The 16,730-nt window shown below is 42.9% G+C and overlaps 1 protein-coding gene across 2 annotated transcripts; it reads left to right on the top strand.

Annotated features, from left to right (window-relative positions):
* Positions 1-7,552: 7,552 nt before the first annotated feature.
* LOC149315620 (uncharacterized) lies at positions 7,553-16,454 on the top strand. Of its 2 annotated transcripts, none has more exons than XM_089518491.1 (3): positions 7,553-7,602; positions 13,716-13,773; positions 15,258-16,454. In XM_089518491.1, the coding sequence occupies exon 3, from the start codon at positions 15,278-15,280 to the stop codon at positions 16,421-16,423; it is 1,146 nt and encodes a 381-aa protein (XP_089374617.1). In that variant the 5' UTR covers positions 7,553-7,602; positions 13,716-13,773; positions 15,258-15,277; the 3' UTR covers positions 16,424-16,454. The 2 variants fall into 2 exon arrangements, with proteins under 2 accessions (XP_089374617.1, XP_089374616.1); XM_089518490.1 differs by lacking the exon at positions 7,553-7,602 and adding an exon at positions 10,744-10,878.
* The last annotated feature ends 276 nt before the right edge of the window (positions 16,455-16,730 follow it).

Here is a 16,730-nt window from a genome sequence, read left to right as displayed (position 1 = left end):
CTGAAGGCACAAATTAAAAACAGTTCCAGTGAGAAAGAAAAATGGGAGGTGTCGCAAGAACCCAGCATGGATGACAAAGGAACTTTCAGCTCAGCTAAATTTTAAACGGAACATGTGTAAGAAATGGAAAAATGGGGAAATCACCAAAGAGGAATTCAAACAAATAGCAAGTGTAGAGATAAGGTCAGAAAAGCCAAAGCACAGAATGAACTCAGGCTTGCTAGAGAGGTTAAGAACAACAAAAAGGGCTTTTTTGGATATGTCTGCAGCAAAAGGAAGAAGAAGGAAATGGTAGGGCCACTGCGTGGAGAAGATGGCAAAATGCTGACAGAAGAAAGAGAAAAGGCAGAATTACTCAACACTTTCTTTGCCTCAGTCTTCTCAGAAAAGGCAAAGGGTGCTCAACCTGAGGATAATGGAGCAGAATACAGAATAGGGGAAATTCAGCACAAAATAAGGAGATAGTACAGGAATACCTGTTTAACCTAAATGAATTTAAGTCTCCAGGACCAGATGAGCTACATCCAAGGGTATTAAAAGAACTGGCAAATGTAATATCGGAGCCATTGGCAATAATCTTTGAAAACTCCTGGAGAACAGGAGAAGTCCCAGCAGACTGGAGGAGGGCAAACATTGTCCCCATCTTCAAAAAGGGGAAGAAAGAGGATCCCAACAATTATCGTCCAGTTAGTCTGACATCAGTTCTAGGAAAGATTCTGGAGCAGATCATTAAACAGAGAGTCTGTGAACATCTAGAAGGCAATGCCATAATCACAAAAAGTCAACATGGGTTTCAGAGAAACAAGTCATGCCAGACAAATCTAATCTCTTTCTTTGATAAAATTACCAGCTTGTTAGATGAAGGGAATGCTGTGGATATAGTATATCTTGATTTCAGTAAGGCCTTTGACCGGGTTCCCCATGACATTCTCACAAACAAGCTTGTAAAATGTGGGCTGGACAAGGCAACTGTTAAGTGGATCTGTAATTGGTTGACCGGCCGAACCCAAAGGGTGCTCAACAATGGCACCTTTTCATCCTGGAGAGAAGTAACCAGTGGGGTCCCACAGGGCTCTGTCCTTCGCCCAGTACTGTTCAACATCTTTATCAATGACTTGGAGGAAAAAATTGGAATTTGCAGATGACACCAAATTAGGAGGAATAGCTAATACTCCAGAGGACAGGATCAAAATTCAAAATGATCTGAATAGACTAGAAAGCTGGGCCAGAGCTAACAGAATGAACTTCAACAGGGAGAAATGTAAGGTACTGCACTTAGGGTGAAAAAATGAAATGCACAGATATAGGATGGGGGACACCTGGCTTAAGGAGACAACATGTGAAAGGGATCTAGGAGTCCAAGTAGACCACAAGCTGAACATGAGTCAACAGTGTGATGCGGCAGCTAACAAGGCCAATGCGATTTTAGGCTGCATCAATAGAAGTATCGTATCTAGAGCCAGGGAAGTAATAGTGCCACTATATTCTGCTCTGGTCAGGCCCCACCTGGAATATTGTGTCCAGTTCTGGGCGCCACAATTCAAAAAGGACATTGAGAAACTGGAGCGTGTCCAAAGGAGGGCGACTAAAATGGGGAAAGGTCTGGAAACCTTGCCCTATGAGGAACGACTCAGGGAGCTGGGGATGTTTAGCCTGGAGAAGAGAAGGTTAAGAGGTGATATGATAGCCCTATTTAAATACTTGAAGGGATGTCATATTGAGGAGGGAGCAAGCTTGTTTTCTGCTGCTCCAGAGACTAGGACCCGGAGCAATGGATGCAAGCTGCAGGAAAAGAGATACCACCTCAACATTAGGAGGAATTTCCTGACAGTAAGGGCTGTTCGACAGTGGAACACACTTCCTTGGAGTGTAGTGGAGTCTCCCTCCTTGGAGGTGTTCAAACGGAGGCTGGATGGCCATCTGTCGGCGATGCTTTGATCTGGATTTCCTGCATGGCAGGGGGTTGGACTGGATGGCCCTTGCGGTCTCTTCCAACTCTATGATTCTGTGATTCTACATATTGTTACAGACTGCAGTTATTGATGCACCAGAATAAAAACCACATGTGCTGTCCAAGGACTGAGCACCATTGTAGTGTAGTGGTTTGAGTGCTGGACTACAACTCTGGAGGCAGTTCAGTTCCCTGGTTGGCCATGAAACTCACTGGGTGACCTTGGGTAAGTCACATACTCAGCCTCTGAGGAGGGCAGTGGCAAACCTCCTCTGGACAAATCTGGCCAACAAAACCCTATGATAGGTTCCACCTGAGGGACACCATAAGTTGGAAATGACTTGAAGGCACACAACAATAACAACTAACACCAACTGGAAAAAATGAGTAGTGTCTGCATTCTAATACTTCTGTCTACTCTGAAGGATTATAACACAAAAATTACCAATGCAGTAATGCTGCTTCTGTACCGGTTATGGGTGGAAGGTATTATGAGAAGTGAATTCTGTAGTTCAGTGCTCTGGTTTTTAGTAGGCAAGGATTATTCCACCCCCAACCCCCGGAGATTTATTAGCAGAATAGAAGGGTTGGAATTGCATATCTGAAATTGTACAATGGATCATTTTCACCAGCTGTTTGTGTGAATTAGACACAATTAGATTTGAAGCCTTTTGAAAAGGGCATTTTCCTAACATTTTTAACAACTTAATATACACTTTCAAATGATATGCCCTCTGTACTTTGGATAGATCATTCAGCCCTAATCCAGGTTGAAAAGCCAAATCTGTGACTCCCTTTGAAACAAGATGTTAATATTCAGCATATAAAACTTTATGCTAAATGTTTCAGAAACATTGCCACCAACAAGAAAGATCTAAACAGTGTGTCAGATTCAGACTTAGTAATGGTGAATAGACCCATTGTTATCAATGAGACAGGTTGGCTATGATGGCAAAAAGAAATGGCTAGTAGGACTTGTCTATAAACTATTCCTACATTTTTTTCTCAATTTAATATGAGTTGATTGTGTATCCCTAATACATAACTAGGAGCCATTGCAGCACCATAGGTTATTTAAAATTACATTTTGGTGAAAAAAGAGCAAGTTTACATCACTTCATTTTACAGAATAAGAAAATGTGCAAGCTGGCAATCTTGTGATAATTCTTCACTTCTTCCTCAGCAGCTGGTTATTGTCAGACCATGTTATGTTCTTGAGACTTGCCTAATTTTAAATTTTTCTCCCACTCTTTGTTTACTTCATAGCCTGCTTTTGTTTTAAAGGGGGAAAACCCATGCCAGCTTATGACTCCACCAAACTATTTGAGCAAATCTACATTCAAAACACAATATTTTTAAACAATGTGTGAGTTTCATAGATTTGGGATGTCGTTGAATGTTTACTAGAAGAGATACAAGATACTTAATGTAGCATTGTTAGATGCTTAAAGTGCACAACCATGAAAGATGATTTCTGGGGGTTATTCAGACATTTTTAGTGTGACTATGGCGGGTTACACACCGCCATTTAGTACATATTCTCTTCCGCACCCCCCTAACCCTAGTACGTATAGAATACGTACAAGATGGCGGCGCCCTGTTCATACGGGCGCCGCCATCTTTACGTATCGGACGCATAGCGTCCAGACGTGTCGCGGCGCCTCGCGACGTCACAGAGGCGCTGCAAGAAGGAGCTCCATTTTGGAGCTCCTTTTTTGCTCCGCGCAGGAACCGCGCGGTGTGACTGCTACGGCTCCCGCACGGAGCAAGCGGCGGCGCGGCAGTCTGTAGCCCGCCTATGTGAATAATCTCACACATTCCAGTTTTGTTCACACTGTTGTTTTTTATCAGAACCGCATCTCTGCGTGTTTTGTTACTCACACATGTCAGAACTGTGAATAAAGTTGGAGTCGATTTGGGTGTATTCAAAACAGATTCAAGGCCTATAGAGTTTTATGCCAGTTTCTCCTGGGCCTGTTCATATTGGTTATTCACACAGCTGACAATGCAAATCTTTTAGGAAAACTCAGGGAAAAACCTGAGATCGATTATCCTGGGTTAAGTGGGGGTGGGGGTTTGGTAGCCTCCCCAACTTACTTGGGTCCATTCAAAAAGCATGTGAACAACAAAGGTTCAGCCCACTTTCTGCCAGGATCATTTCCAATTCCAAGTCTTGGGGGAGGACCTGAGCAAAAAGTCCTTAGTCAACCTTCCTCTGTGGACTCATCCCTGCTCATTCACATGTCCCTTCCTTCTAGGCCCAGTGGAACTGAAAGGAAAGAAAGGAAGAAGATGCAAACAGACTGCTCCTCTTCCTTTCTCCTGCCACTGTTCATGAGTTTGGAAGAAAGTGTCTAGGCAGTGACATCAGGTCACAGGCCAGTTGTCAATGAGTGAGCTCTCTCTTGGGCTCTTGGCCTTGGCTGAAGTCTTAACAAGCCTTGCCCCAATGACAAACTTGCTTCAGCATTATTGCAAATGAAATCTTTTCCACTTTAGATCAACTGGATCAGCTGTCATTCATACATCCTTTCAAAGAGCCTGTGAAACCTAAAAATAGTCCAAGTGAGGTCACACAATCACAAGATCTGACTGCTGGAAGTACTCAAGTTGCCCTCTGGCTATGCTTCCAGTGTGACATTCATAGAAAGGAAATAGCCACCACTGTTCTAAACCAGTAGATATTGTAAATGTTATTTAAAATCTCCTTTCTAGTGAGCCCTAGAATAGAGTTTCTCTTTATTCCAGCTGCCCCTCCACCCTTACACAGACACATTGAGTCTCAGGCAAGGTTTCTGCCATTTCTCTTTGATATCCTTTACTAGGAGATAATCTTTGGATTACATTTCAGAGCATGTACCATTGTCTTATTCTGTGGTGACACTCCTGGTTGCTGTTTTTCAAGTACATTGGAATCTGCTTTGGGAGGGAAAGGAAGGTATGATTAATTTAAAGTTATTAAATGAATTATTTATGCAAATAAGTTCCATTGCTGAATTACCCCATATTCTTCCAAAAACAAAATCACCATTACCACTATGGAAACCTTAATATTGCCGCCACTTGAACCACTAGAATAGCAATATGATCTCAAGTTATCAGGTGTCCCTTATTGTTGGGGTATTTCCTACTTACAGGCCAGAACTTACTGGCTGTTCACAAGACTTGAGGTGAGCCTTGTATAGATAGGCCAGTCTTAACTGTCCCTTATTGCTGTTGGAAAGCCTGACAACTCTAACTCAGACATTAAGCACTCTGGCAGCAGTGCTTATGAACAATAATGACTCTAATAGCTGCAATAACACATAACTGAATTTCCCCAAGTGTCAGATGTGTACATCCATACTCTCCAACTGTCCCAATTTGGCATAAACAATCCTAATTAATCTTCTTTTGTCCCATTTTTTTCAGATGCTTTTAAAATGACCCATCTTCTCTCTTCTTCCATTTCCCCCCTTTGTCCTTGGTTTATTTCCAATGCTGCAAACTGAGTTCAAAGTGCAGAAGTCGTTTTCACTCAACTAACTCATAAGAAGGGAGAGGGGAGAGGGCAGAATCTTGCACTTCCCAGTCAGCTAAGACAACAGCAAACTGCTGTAGCCTCTCCTAGCTTGTGCGCACTTCCTTAATACTATTTGCCATCTTGACTACACTCTGATGTTGCTTGGCCACATGTGTCTTGGTTTTCATGTGTGAAACACTGGAGGGTATGAGCATCCATCCTGTCCTAGCTTAATGTCAAAAGAGTGAATGGAACTTGTCACAAAGTATGTTCAGATGTTCCCTTCATGGCTTGTGGGGAGTCATCACCAAAGTTAAGGTTGCATCCCCAAAAGCTCTGCAAACTCTGTGTAGCCATCCACTGAGTGTAAACAAATAGCCGCTCTCTACTGAATTAATTAGCTGTTTTTAAGCAGTTTACTATTGCTGCCCACGCAAAGCATTCCTCACTCTGTTGTAAATCTTTATTTGGACCAGAAGATGGCAGCATTTGTAGTCCTTTGCATTCATGAAGCTTTTTGGATGGTTGGTATGTTCTGCCTTGTGCTAATAAAAGCAAACAATGAAACTCCAGGAAAAGAAGAAGAAGAAAAGGAGGAGGGAAAATTCCAAATGCATTTGGCTTTAGGAAATGAGGAACCATCTCCAAAGGTTGATCCTGTAGTTTATTCTCCTGATAATTATAGGAGAGTGCTGCACACAGGTCAAATGCTTTCTCTTAGGCTCCAGGATTAGCTCAGATATCTCTGATTACTACTATAAAGACATGCTTTCCCTCCTATGAACATGACATGTTGACTTCTCCAAACAGCAGCAGTAATTTGCAAGCGATTCCTGTTCCCGCACTGAGTTTTAATGTTTAGGGTTCCAACTTGACAGCCATGCCTTCTTCCAGAATGCTCCATTCTGCTTCTACCCCACATTTTCTATTTTACATTTCCAACAGTCAACCAAAAGTCTCTGGCTGCAAAGCACTGTTTGGGGCGCATTTCCCTCATGGTTTATTTATTTCTCTTAACTAGGTCCCCCTCTTCCTTCTCAAATTGTTGTATTCTCCCATGCCTCGTGCACTCTCTCCTCATTGGCAATGGTGCTATTATGACTGCGTAAAGAGCAGTACTTTAAATAGTCAGTTAAGGCTGAATCTATAGGATTCTCTTATAAAATGAAAGCCTGAGGGTGGCTGGGGAAGCATGAAAGGAGAGCAAAGAACCCGTATTCCTTTTTTGATTTAGCCCTGAGCCCCAAAGGCTACCAAAGTAGATGGGTCTTACACACTTCTAAACAGGTAATAATGTTTGGATTTTGGTGAGTTTGTGATAGAATCATAGAGTTGGGAGAGATCTCAAAGGCAATCCAGTCCAACCCCCTGCCATGCAGGAACACAGAATCAAAGCATTCCTGACAGATGACCATCTAGCCTCTATTTAAAAACTTCCAAAAAGGAGATTTTTAAACAGCTCTTACTGTCATGGGGTTTTCTTGGCACAGTTTGTTCAGAGGAGGTTTGCTATTGGCTTCCCCTGAGGCTGAGAGCATGTGACTTGCCCAAGGTTACCCAGCAGATTCCATGGCTGAGTGGGAAACTGAACCCTGGTCTCCAGAGCCATAGTCTAACACTCAAACCACCATGCTGGCTCCCTGTTGAGGGAGGGGATATGTTTACAAATAGGATTTTTTTGTGTTACATGTCCCATTTGTAAGACTACACTAAACATCTTTAATTAAAATTTAGAAACAAAGTGTCTTTTATGTGTACAAAGTGTCATAAACCAAGAGGTACTCCCAAGCTGATCAGAGACACCTGCTGTTTCCTGACCTGCCCATATTCCAAAATTTCTGATCTGCACCATCGTGTCTGCAACCTCATTTGTTTTTAAGTCAGACAAAAGATGCAACAGCCAACATTGTTGGCTTCCGAAAGGGGGCAAATTTTATTCTACTGACTGATTAATTACTCAGTGAACACATTCAGCTTGAAGAGACATTTTAATTATTCAGGGGCTGCATGGATGATAATATAGGCCTTCTGTGTCTTCCCAGTCGTCCAGATCTTGTCACGTGACACCAAGCCCCTGTTTTTGTGTACTTAAGGAAATGTTTCCCTGGATCAAAACCCACTGAAGGCAAGACCCAGATATCAGGCCAAGGTAACGTAACAGCCCTGGACAGGGAGTGTTTTGCTTATTCTGACTGCTTTTGTTGGAACTTTGAAATGAACAGCTGGCCTGTGCACATAAACCGCCTGCAATTGGTAAGCCTGTGTCATGACTCTATTTGCAGAACATGTCCCACAAAAGGGAGGGGTAAAAAAAAGAAAAAGAATGAGGCTGTTGGGGATCAGATTAAACAGGCTTCTCTTCTAGTTTTTATTCTTTGTGGCAAAGTACAGCCCTGGGGCAGCTCTTGATTCCTCCAAATTTTCCCTTCCAAAAACAGCATTTCATAACAAAACTGTACCTTTGGTTGTTATTATTTATTTATTTATTTGCTGGGGGGAAATTCAACCAAAAATCAGTTTGGAAGAAGGGAGTTTCCAGAGAGAGCAAGGGTGATATGGAAGCTCCCAGGGGCCACATGCAATCAGTTGGATATGCCATTCACACCCCTGTTCTCTGGCAAAGCATCTCTATAGGAGCCAAATGGTAATTTTAACTGGTTGGAGCGACAACAGAACAAATTTCAAAGTCTAATTGATTATCTTGCTTTTCCTACTTTCTCTTTCACCTGATGAAGAAGCCTGTGTTTCTGAAGCTAACCAATAATTTTTGTACCCTTTTGTCTAATTAAAAACATTACCACAAGGGGGGACTTTGGAATTTCTGTTGTGGCAGACACAGTTAGATTTAAATATTAGGGTCCTAAACTGGAGGAAGAAGAATTTATGCCAGTGCTTCCCAGGCCAGTAGCATCACTTGGGGGGTGCAGCAGGTTAGACCATACCAGGTAACGCCATACCAGAGGGTGTTCCAGAGGGAATTAGTGTGTTCTTAAGAGGTCACAATGACCTTTGGAATACCAGATGAATTTCCTATGGTAAGAATATGGAGATCTGAGGACATGTGCAAGGTCCAGGTATATATAATATAATAATAATATATTTATTTGTATACCGCCCTGTGGCGAACCAATCCAGGCGGTTGACAACAGTAAATATCACAGAGTAAAATATAAAATTAAAAACATTATAATCCCTCCCCTCCTTATGAAAGTATTAAAAAATATGACAGATTAAAAACACAATATCAAAACATAAAGCATAATTAAAACAACTAAAAACCCTGGTGTCCCTCTGGAGATCCTCAACCATCACTAAAGATGGGGCCACGAGAGGAAAGAGGGGATCAGGGAGCCCGGGCCGGGATGGTTAATCTGGAAAGGCCTGCCGGAAGAGATCCGTCTTGACCGCTTTTTTAAAGCTGTCTAATGATGTCAACTGACGGATCTCATCCGGCAGGTCGTTCCAGAGTTTGGGGGCGACAGCAGAGAACGCCCTCTGGGAGGTCACCGCAAGCCTAGATTTTAAAGGCTGTAGTAAATTCTTCCCAGAGGACCGGAGAGCGCGGGGAGGATTGTATGGGAGGAGGCGGTCCCTGAGGTAATGCTGCAATCAAAGCTAAATGGGTCTGCTGATTACTCCTCCCTCCCTCCAGGCCCTCTGCATTTCTTCTTGCAGCAAGACACAAAGGAGGTTTCACTGCATCAAAGCTAGCCCTTCCTATCTACCCCCTGCCATGCTCCCAGCCAACTTCCTATCCTTCCACTCTGGAGCTGTCCTAATCCAATTGCTGTTTTTGTAACCCTAGAGTTAAAGCCATCAACCAGTCTGAATTCCCATTGTTAATTATACTCTTCAACCAAATGTAAAGGTATCCAGATTGGCTTCTATTAACTTTCCTGGCCTCATCCAGAGCCTACATTGATCTCCAGTCCTGCCAATATGGAAATTCCCTGAGGTCCTCCCAGCTCTTTTTCTATAAAGGGGCATTTATAGGATCTTTGTACTGGATAGAGGTAGGTTTGAGTTTTCAAAGGTTTGTTTTTGCTTTTTGTACTCTCAAATAAAGAACCACATTTTATTGCCTTCTTGTTCCTAGTGGGTGCAGGGGCATTGGGAATATGGCCCGATAAGCCTAATTTGGTAGTCTCCAGGCCCTTCCTCCCATACAACATGCAGACTACACCACTCTATGTTTGTCCCTACTTTCTACTTTCCCTGTCTACTTTTTAATCTTCTTTGCATCATGAAAAATATGTGGTTTTGAAAGCTTGCACAGAGATTTTGGGCCTTCTTCTGGTAAACCTGAATAAAATATCTCTATCAGAACTTGCCAGAAATATATAACACACTTGTTCAAAAGCTAGAGTTGAAAGGTATGTGCCCATTTCCACCACTTTTTAATTTGTTGTGCTTTTAATAAATCAGTTTGAGGACAAAAGAAGAGAGTGGGAGGAGAAAAAAACATTGACATTTTAAAAGCAGCTGGAAAAATGGGATGACGGGATTAATTAGGATGGTTGGACTGTCTCCTAAACTTCCTTAGCTTCCAAGATCAGACAGATCAAAAATCCCTTCATAGCATTCAGGCTCACAAGAATATTGTGAGGTAGATTTCACTAAGGACCACCAGAAAACTTTATGGGTGAGAAAGAGGTAGAAAGTCCCAACTGCAACACTTAGTTGCATCTGTTTGTGTGAAGAATTCACGTAAGGAGCAATTGCAGAGGGCTTCATGTACAGGGCATGGCTCATGGTGTGTCACTCTAAAGCAAATGATTCCCAAACATTGGTCTTCCAGCTGTTTTGGACTTCAACACCCAGAAGCCCCAGCCAACTTGGCCAACAGTCAGGAATTCTGAAAGCTGAAGTGAAAAACATCTGGGAGACTGACATTTGGGAATCACTGCTTTAAAGAAATGTAGGTTTCTTGTAGTCCTCCAACTGTTATGAAACTGCAGCTTGTCTCAGTAGCCCTAACCAGCCTAGATAGTTGCAGTCCAACAACATCTGGAGGGCTGCATGATTCCCTCTCCTGCCCTAGAAGATAGCTAACTGCTGATTGGCCCAGCCAAAAAATTCCTCACAAATGGACTGTGAGTCACAAACACAGTACAGGGCTACTGTCACAAAGGGCTGTGATAACACATGTGCTTTAGCAACCTGTTTGAGCCCCTGCCTCCACTGCTGCAGGTGTTGCTTGCTGTGGCTGGCATGAGATTGAGGGGGCAGATGAGGGAAAAGATGCTACATTGAATCCCAACGTCCTTTCCTTCCCCCTTTCCTTCCAACTATGGCTGCCACAGAGGATAAGGTCTACAACAACTGCCTCCTCTTTGCTGAGCCCCACCAGAAACTACTGGGCACCATCTTGATTGTGTTGGGCCTTTTTGCCTTACTGGAATATGCCTTTAAAGTGATTTCCTTGGTAAGAAACCTGACACAGGTAGGCATTATGTTGTAGTGACGGGAAAGGGCTTTTGGGTGCTCCACACATTTTGGGATCAGCAAAGCTACCTTTGTTTTTTTCTGGAACATTTCATGTAATGTCATATGCAGTCTAGATTGAAGTAGCTGAAACCAAACACCATTAGGATTGGCAATTTAGAGATTGGCATTACTTGGCATTTGCCATATCCCTTCCAGGGAGGTTGTAGTTTGGGATCATCCCAGGTCCTAAGGTTTCTGGGCAAAAACCTGAGAGTTATGTACAGCCCCTGGTGATGTTCATAGGTCTCATGACAGTCACTAACAGCTTGTCCTCCAAAAACAGACAGAGAGAAAATTAAAGTGATGGAGAAATCCTATTTCCTTTTTGGTGGAAATTAAGAGATAAATATTCGTAGATCAATGTGAGAAATAGGGATTATCCCTTCTCACTTATTTAAGGAGACCAGATGAAAACCATTTAATCTAGCCTGATTGCTTGTAGGCAGAAGATGGACGAAGAGCAGAATGGAGGGTGAGCCCTGGCACCACGACAACTGGCAGGGAAGGCAATAGCTAGCTAAGTAAACATACAGACTCTCCCCCAAAAAGAGAGAGAGAGAGAGAGATACTTTACAAGTTACAAAAAGAACTAACAAACCAGTCAAGCCTTGCCAAATGTATTCAGCTGTTGTTCTACCAGCTGAGCTGCAGATTTGCAGACAGAGCTTTACTCTTAGCCAGAGCTGAATCCAGAAAAACTGGAGAATCTTTATTCGTCTCCCATCTGGAGATGAGCTACAGAAACTGGAGACTCAAGTGCTGGCTGTAGGATTTGACAAAGCTAGCTTGCAGTCACTGCCCAGAGACTCCTAACTGTATTACCTCTCTTACTCAACAAATGGGCATGAGAAAAAAAGGGTACTTTTACAGTTGGCTCTCCATATCCAAGGATTCTTTATCTACAAATTCAACTATCTACAGCTTGAAAATATTCCAGAAATATATAAAATCCAAAAAGCAAACCTTGATTTTTCTATTTTATATAAGGGATACCATTTCACTGTGCCACTGTATACTATATACTGTGCCACCTTGAATCCCATTGTGGAGAAAGTCAGGGAACAAATACTGGAAATAAATAAAATAAATAAATGAGACTTAAGTATCCACAGATTTTTGTATCTATGGGGGGGCCTAGAACCAAACCCCAGTAGATACCAAGGGCCAACTCTACTCACCTTGCACTCTCACTCTGAAAGTTGGTGTTATTTGGGTCAAACCTACAAGGCCAGCAAATGGGCTGAATTAACAGCAATAATAATATTTCCTGAGGATACTTGTCAAGTTTTTTCTACCTAGGTTCAGTATGGAAAATTATAGTTTTGGCCTAAAACTTCCTGAATCCCCAGCCAGCCATACTGGCTGGAGGGTTCTGGAAGTTGTATGTGAAAAAGTAACTTTCCCAAGCTCTGCCCTGGCTTCCAAACCTGCAGATGAACTGAACTTGGAACAAGTTTGACAACTAAATGCCCTTTGGACTACACGTGCCATAATTCTTGGCCAGTGTCCATGTTGGCTGAGGCTGAGGCTAAGATACCATGTTAACTACCCCCACCTAGATTTGTGTTTTTCCATGTTTCAAATAAGAATCACTGAGAGTAATTTGAAACAAAAGAGGGGGTTCTGTAATCCAATCTCCTAATATTTCCATTTTTCATTGTGAGCAAACTGGGCTGTTTTGAAGAATGTAGAAAAATTACTTTTGAAGGACTACGTCTCCCAAGGGTTATTCAGATAGTGAAAATAATCTTGGTAGAATGTGAGTTGAATCTTTATTGTTCACATGCATTTCAAATGCACCTACAGTAAGTAAATTTAGGGGATCTTCCAAAGAAACCATTTAACCCAGGATAATCAATCTAAGGATTTTCTTAAAAGATTCACGTTGCTGGCTTTGTGAATAACTGATGCAAATAGACCTGAGCTGAACCAGTCATTCAGACATCGTTTTTTTTAGCACGATGATGCGATTCATCTCACTTCTGGGTTTGTTATGCACACTAAGGAACCCCATTGATCTGCATTGATCCACATCTTCATGAGTTCAGTTGCTCACATGTGCGAGCATTCAAATAAAGATGGAATTGATGAGGTGAATGCATTAGGAATCCCTTTTTTGGTATGCAGCATTTTATCCCAGGTCTATTCAGGTCTATTTACATTGGTTATTCACACTACTCATGATGCAGATCTTTTTTAAAAAAAATTGGGGAAAAACATAATATCTATTATCCCGGTTTAAGTGGGGGGTTTTTGGGAGGGAACCTGCCCCAAATGTAATCGGGTGCATTTGGGATGCATGTGAACAATAGAGTTTTAACCTGGATTCATCCTGGATTATTTTCAAAGTGTAAATAACCCCCAAGATAAAACTCTGCATGCTTTGAATGTGTTTCTAATACATCCACATCATCAGTTCCATCTTTATTTATGTGAGGAACAGAATTCACAGAGATGCCTATAGATGCAGTTTCGATAAAGAAATAAAAATAGTGTGAACAACAAAACCTGAATGTGTGAGTGAGATTATTTAGTTGTGCGGGGGAAAAAACGATTTCTGAATCCCCCCCCCCCCCCCAGAATGCCCCTTGTGCAGCATGGTACCCCTCTTCCCTGAAGCCTTATCCCCATCAGAAGGGAGGTAGAACAAGAGGAAGAGGAGGCTGGAGACAGGGTTTTTCACAGCCAATTTTTTCCCCCAGCTTTGAAGGACCATCAGTATTTCCAGCAATTGGCTACTAGTCAATGCAATGACATGGTTTTTCTTTTCTACAGTTCTGGCTAAACTTCACTCCATTCCTGAAGAGAACATATGACTCTTGCTTCAAAAAAGGTAAACTGTAGATGAGTAAGAATTGTGCGATGAAACAGGCCTTTTGCTTTTCTTTTGTCTTTGTGTTTTTAAGATGATGACTGTACTTTTTCCTATCCTGGCTTGTGTGTGTTTTCTACTATCTTTTCCTTAGGCCATGCAAATCATAGGCTTTGGTGGGCACTGGAAAATATCAGGTAGCCTCCCAGCCAAAAATGTCAAGAGTTAATCAATAAAGAAGCAGCTGAAGGCTGAAAAGCTTCAGCAAACATCACTTCTCCACAGTATCCTCCAGTAATACCAAATTGCACAGTATCATGGCTGAAAAAAGAGAAGCCACAGTGACAGTGGCTGAAGGCATGGGGGGCATGTGAAAAAATCTGGCATGCAGATTTGCATGCAGCTTTTCTCTCTGGGATGCTTAAACAGTTGGGGCCTCTTAACCATCTGTCATCTACAATGACTTTTTCAGGAAATGGTTTGAGAGTCCTGGATTAGAACTTTCTGAATTTAGATTCTTAATTGCCCCTTAAGAAATCATTGGAGTATACACAGAATGAAGTGCTTTTAAACTAACAAAATAGTCCTGCCTTGGACATCTTGAGATGTGTCTCCAATTTCTTCTCAAGATGGCTGGAAGGCAACCAGACTAGGGTTGAGAGTGTATAACAAAATATTTTATCTGAAAATGGCACAAATGGCCAGGAGTGGGGAAAGTGTGGCCCTTTACATGTTGTGATGCCATCACTCTAGCATCACATGTGAGTGACCAATTACATTTGGAGTCCTGCACATTTTAAACTCCTACTATAGTCATATCTACACTTAGGTCCTGAATCAGCAACTAACACTGGTGGGCACCTGACAAGAGTCCACCACTCAGTTATCTGATGTCTGCCCTGGTCCCTAATGCTGACTGGTTCGGTGAGCTGTCATTTTAATTTTCCTGTAATTCTCCTTATCAATTATGGGACGTTGTGAGAATTTTCAAATTCCTGTTTGTAAAAATCTAGCCCTTCTATCAGGTGTGCCCATGCCTGGTTACCCACCAGCTTAAGAAATGGCCCAACAGAAGTCAGAGCTTGTTATAGTTATTTTCCCCAGAATCTCCTGGAGGTATTTCCAAAGAGTGTTTTCTTTTTCCTCCAGAAAGCACATGGCCAAAGGTATCCTCTAACCTTGGAGACAGCTCTGTATACATTATAAACTCATCTTTTTATTGTACCGCTTTAACTGCCTTGGGTTTTCCCAGAGAATCTTGGAAATGATGTTCTTCAAGTTGTCTCCATCTTAGTTGTTTCCACACCAATTGCCATGTGCATCTCTCAGCATTTTTCACATAACAACCTCTTCAAGATACAATATGGGAAATTGAACTGGACTTTTGATCAATCTGCGTTTCTACAAATTAATGTGTATGTTTCAATATGGCAAGCTACTTTGAATCTTTTTGTTTTCCCATTGTGATTTTGGTTGCTCTTATGCTTCTCCCCCTTACTCTACAGGTAGCAGGCTCTTCAAGACCATGAAGGTCCTCTCCAGCAGCAAGAGATTATGGAAAGAGTCGGTGCTACTCAGAAGCCGTAAAAAATTGTCCAACCTGCGCTTCCGCTGCGTCGTGGACCCAGTGAAGGTAACTGTGAGAATGGGCAACCCACACGAGTCCAAGATCTGCTGTACTCAGATTGGCAGGAAAAGTAAAGCCTACTACTCTGGTGAGTGGTCAAGCCATCATGACACAGATGACAAGAAAGCCAGTTGGTACAGGAACCAACAACGCCACCAAAACAGCCAGTCCAGCTCACACCTCTCTGACACAGAAACTCCCCAGCCAGCGTGTCCTGCTGGATCAGTGGCCTCATGGGTGCGTTTCAGCTTCAATACTCCAGAGCGTGCAGCAGGAAGCAGCTCAGTCCATTATGGCATTCCTGCCCGTAGCCACCAAAGGGCCACTGGTGATAAACAAAACAGCTCAGAAGTTGCAGGAGAAGGTCTCCAAGGACAGAGGTTGCCATCACATGCTGTTGGTTTGAATACAGAAGAGTCGGCTCCCCGCCGTTCAGAACACCCCCGTGAGCGCTTTAACTGTCCACCCAGTGAGACAAATTTCATCCCAAGTCCAATCTTACCAGGCCCCAGACGGGTTGTATACTCCACTCTGGCTTCAGATACTGTATCCAGAACCCATCTCAACAGTGAGGATTATATCTACCCGCATTCTCCAAGAGGCCCTCAGCATCGTCTTGGGTTAGAGTGGCACCAGCGTTTGCCAGTGGCCCAACAAGCTGAGGTGTATGTTTACCTTGTCAGCCCTCCCCCTCCTAGCCCAGAACACAACCCTGAGCAGCCCAACCATCCCTTCTCAGCACCTCGGACTATCTCTGGGAAGGAAATGCTAACAAACCGGATGTCTCTCAGCCAGAGCAGGGGCAGTTCCAGTCAGGGCCATGGAGTCCAGGGGACCAGTGACACCCACAAGCAACGCAAGAGCATCTGGGAGAGAAAACATCAGAGAAGGTCTCTGCAGCCCAATTCAGAGTATGAAAAGCTGGCAGGAAGCAATGGCAGCCCCAACATGGACCATCATGAACCATTCCCTCATAATCCATCTCTCTTGGCAGACAGAGGGAGGGGTGGACTTGATGTTGTACCACCCACCATTGCCAGCTAATGATGCCCAATGATGAGGGTGAGAGAGCCCAGCCAAGTTTAATGCGGTGAAACAGCAGATAGACTTCTTGGGTAAGGAAGAAACAACATCTCCTGCTGTCTTCACTTGCAAACTTTGGGTATCCTTGGGCTAGTTAAAATAAAAGCAAAGCACAAGCATTTCTGTATGGAGATTTTTTCAAGGGCCACAAAGCTGGGGGTGACCGGATAAAGAGACAACTGATAGACCTCCCATACAGACTTGGGAAGTTCACTCTACCCACACATCAGGGTTGCCCCAACCAGAACAGAACAGAACAGAACAGAAA

This window comes from Sceloporus occidentalis, unplaced genomic scaffold (assembly GCF_023333645.1).
Source record: "Sceloporus occidentalis isolate IW3139 unplaced genomic scaffold, rSceOcc1.0.p SCAF_3, whole genome shotgun sequence".
NCBI classification, from domain to species: Eukaryota; Metazoa; Chordata; class Lepidosauria; order Squamata; family Phrynosomatidae; genus Sceloporus; species Sceloporus occidentalis.
Note: the sequence above shows the minus strand (reverse complement) of the source record. Positions and strands in the feature narration are given on the sequence as shown.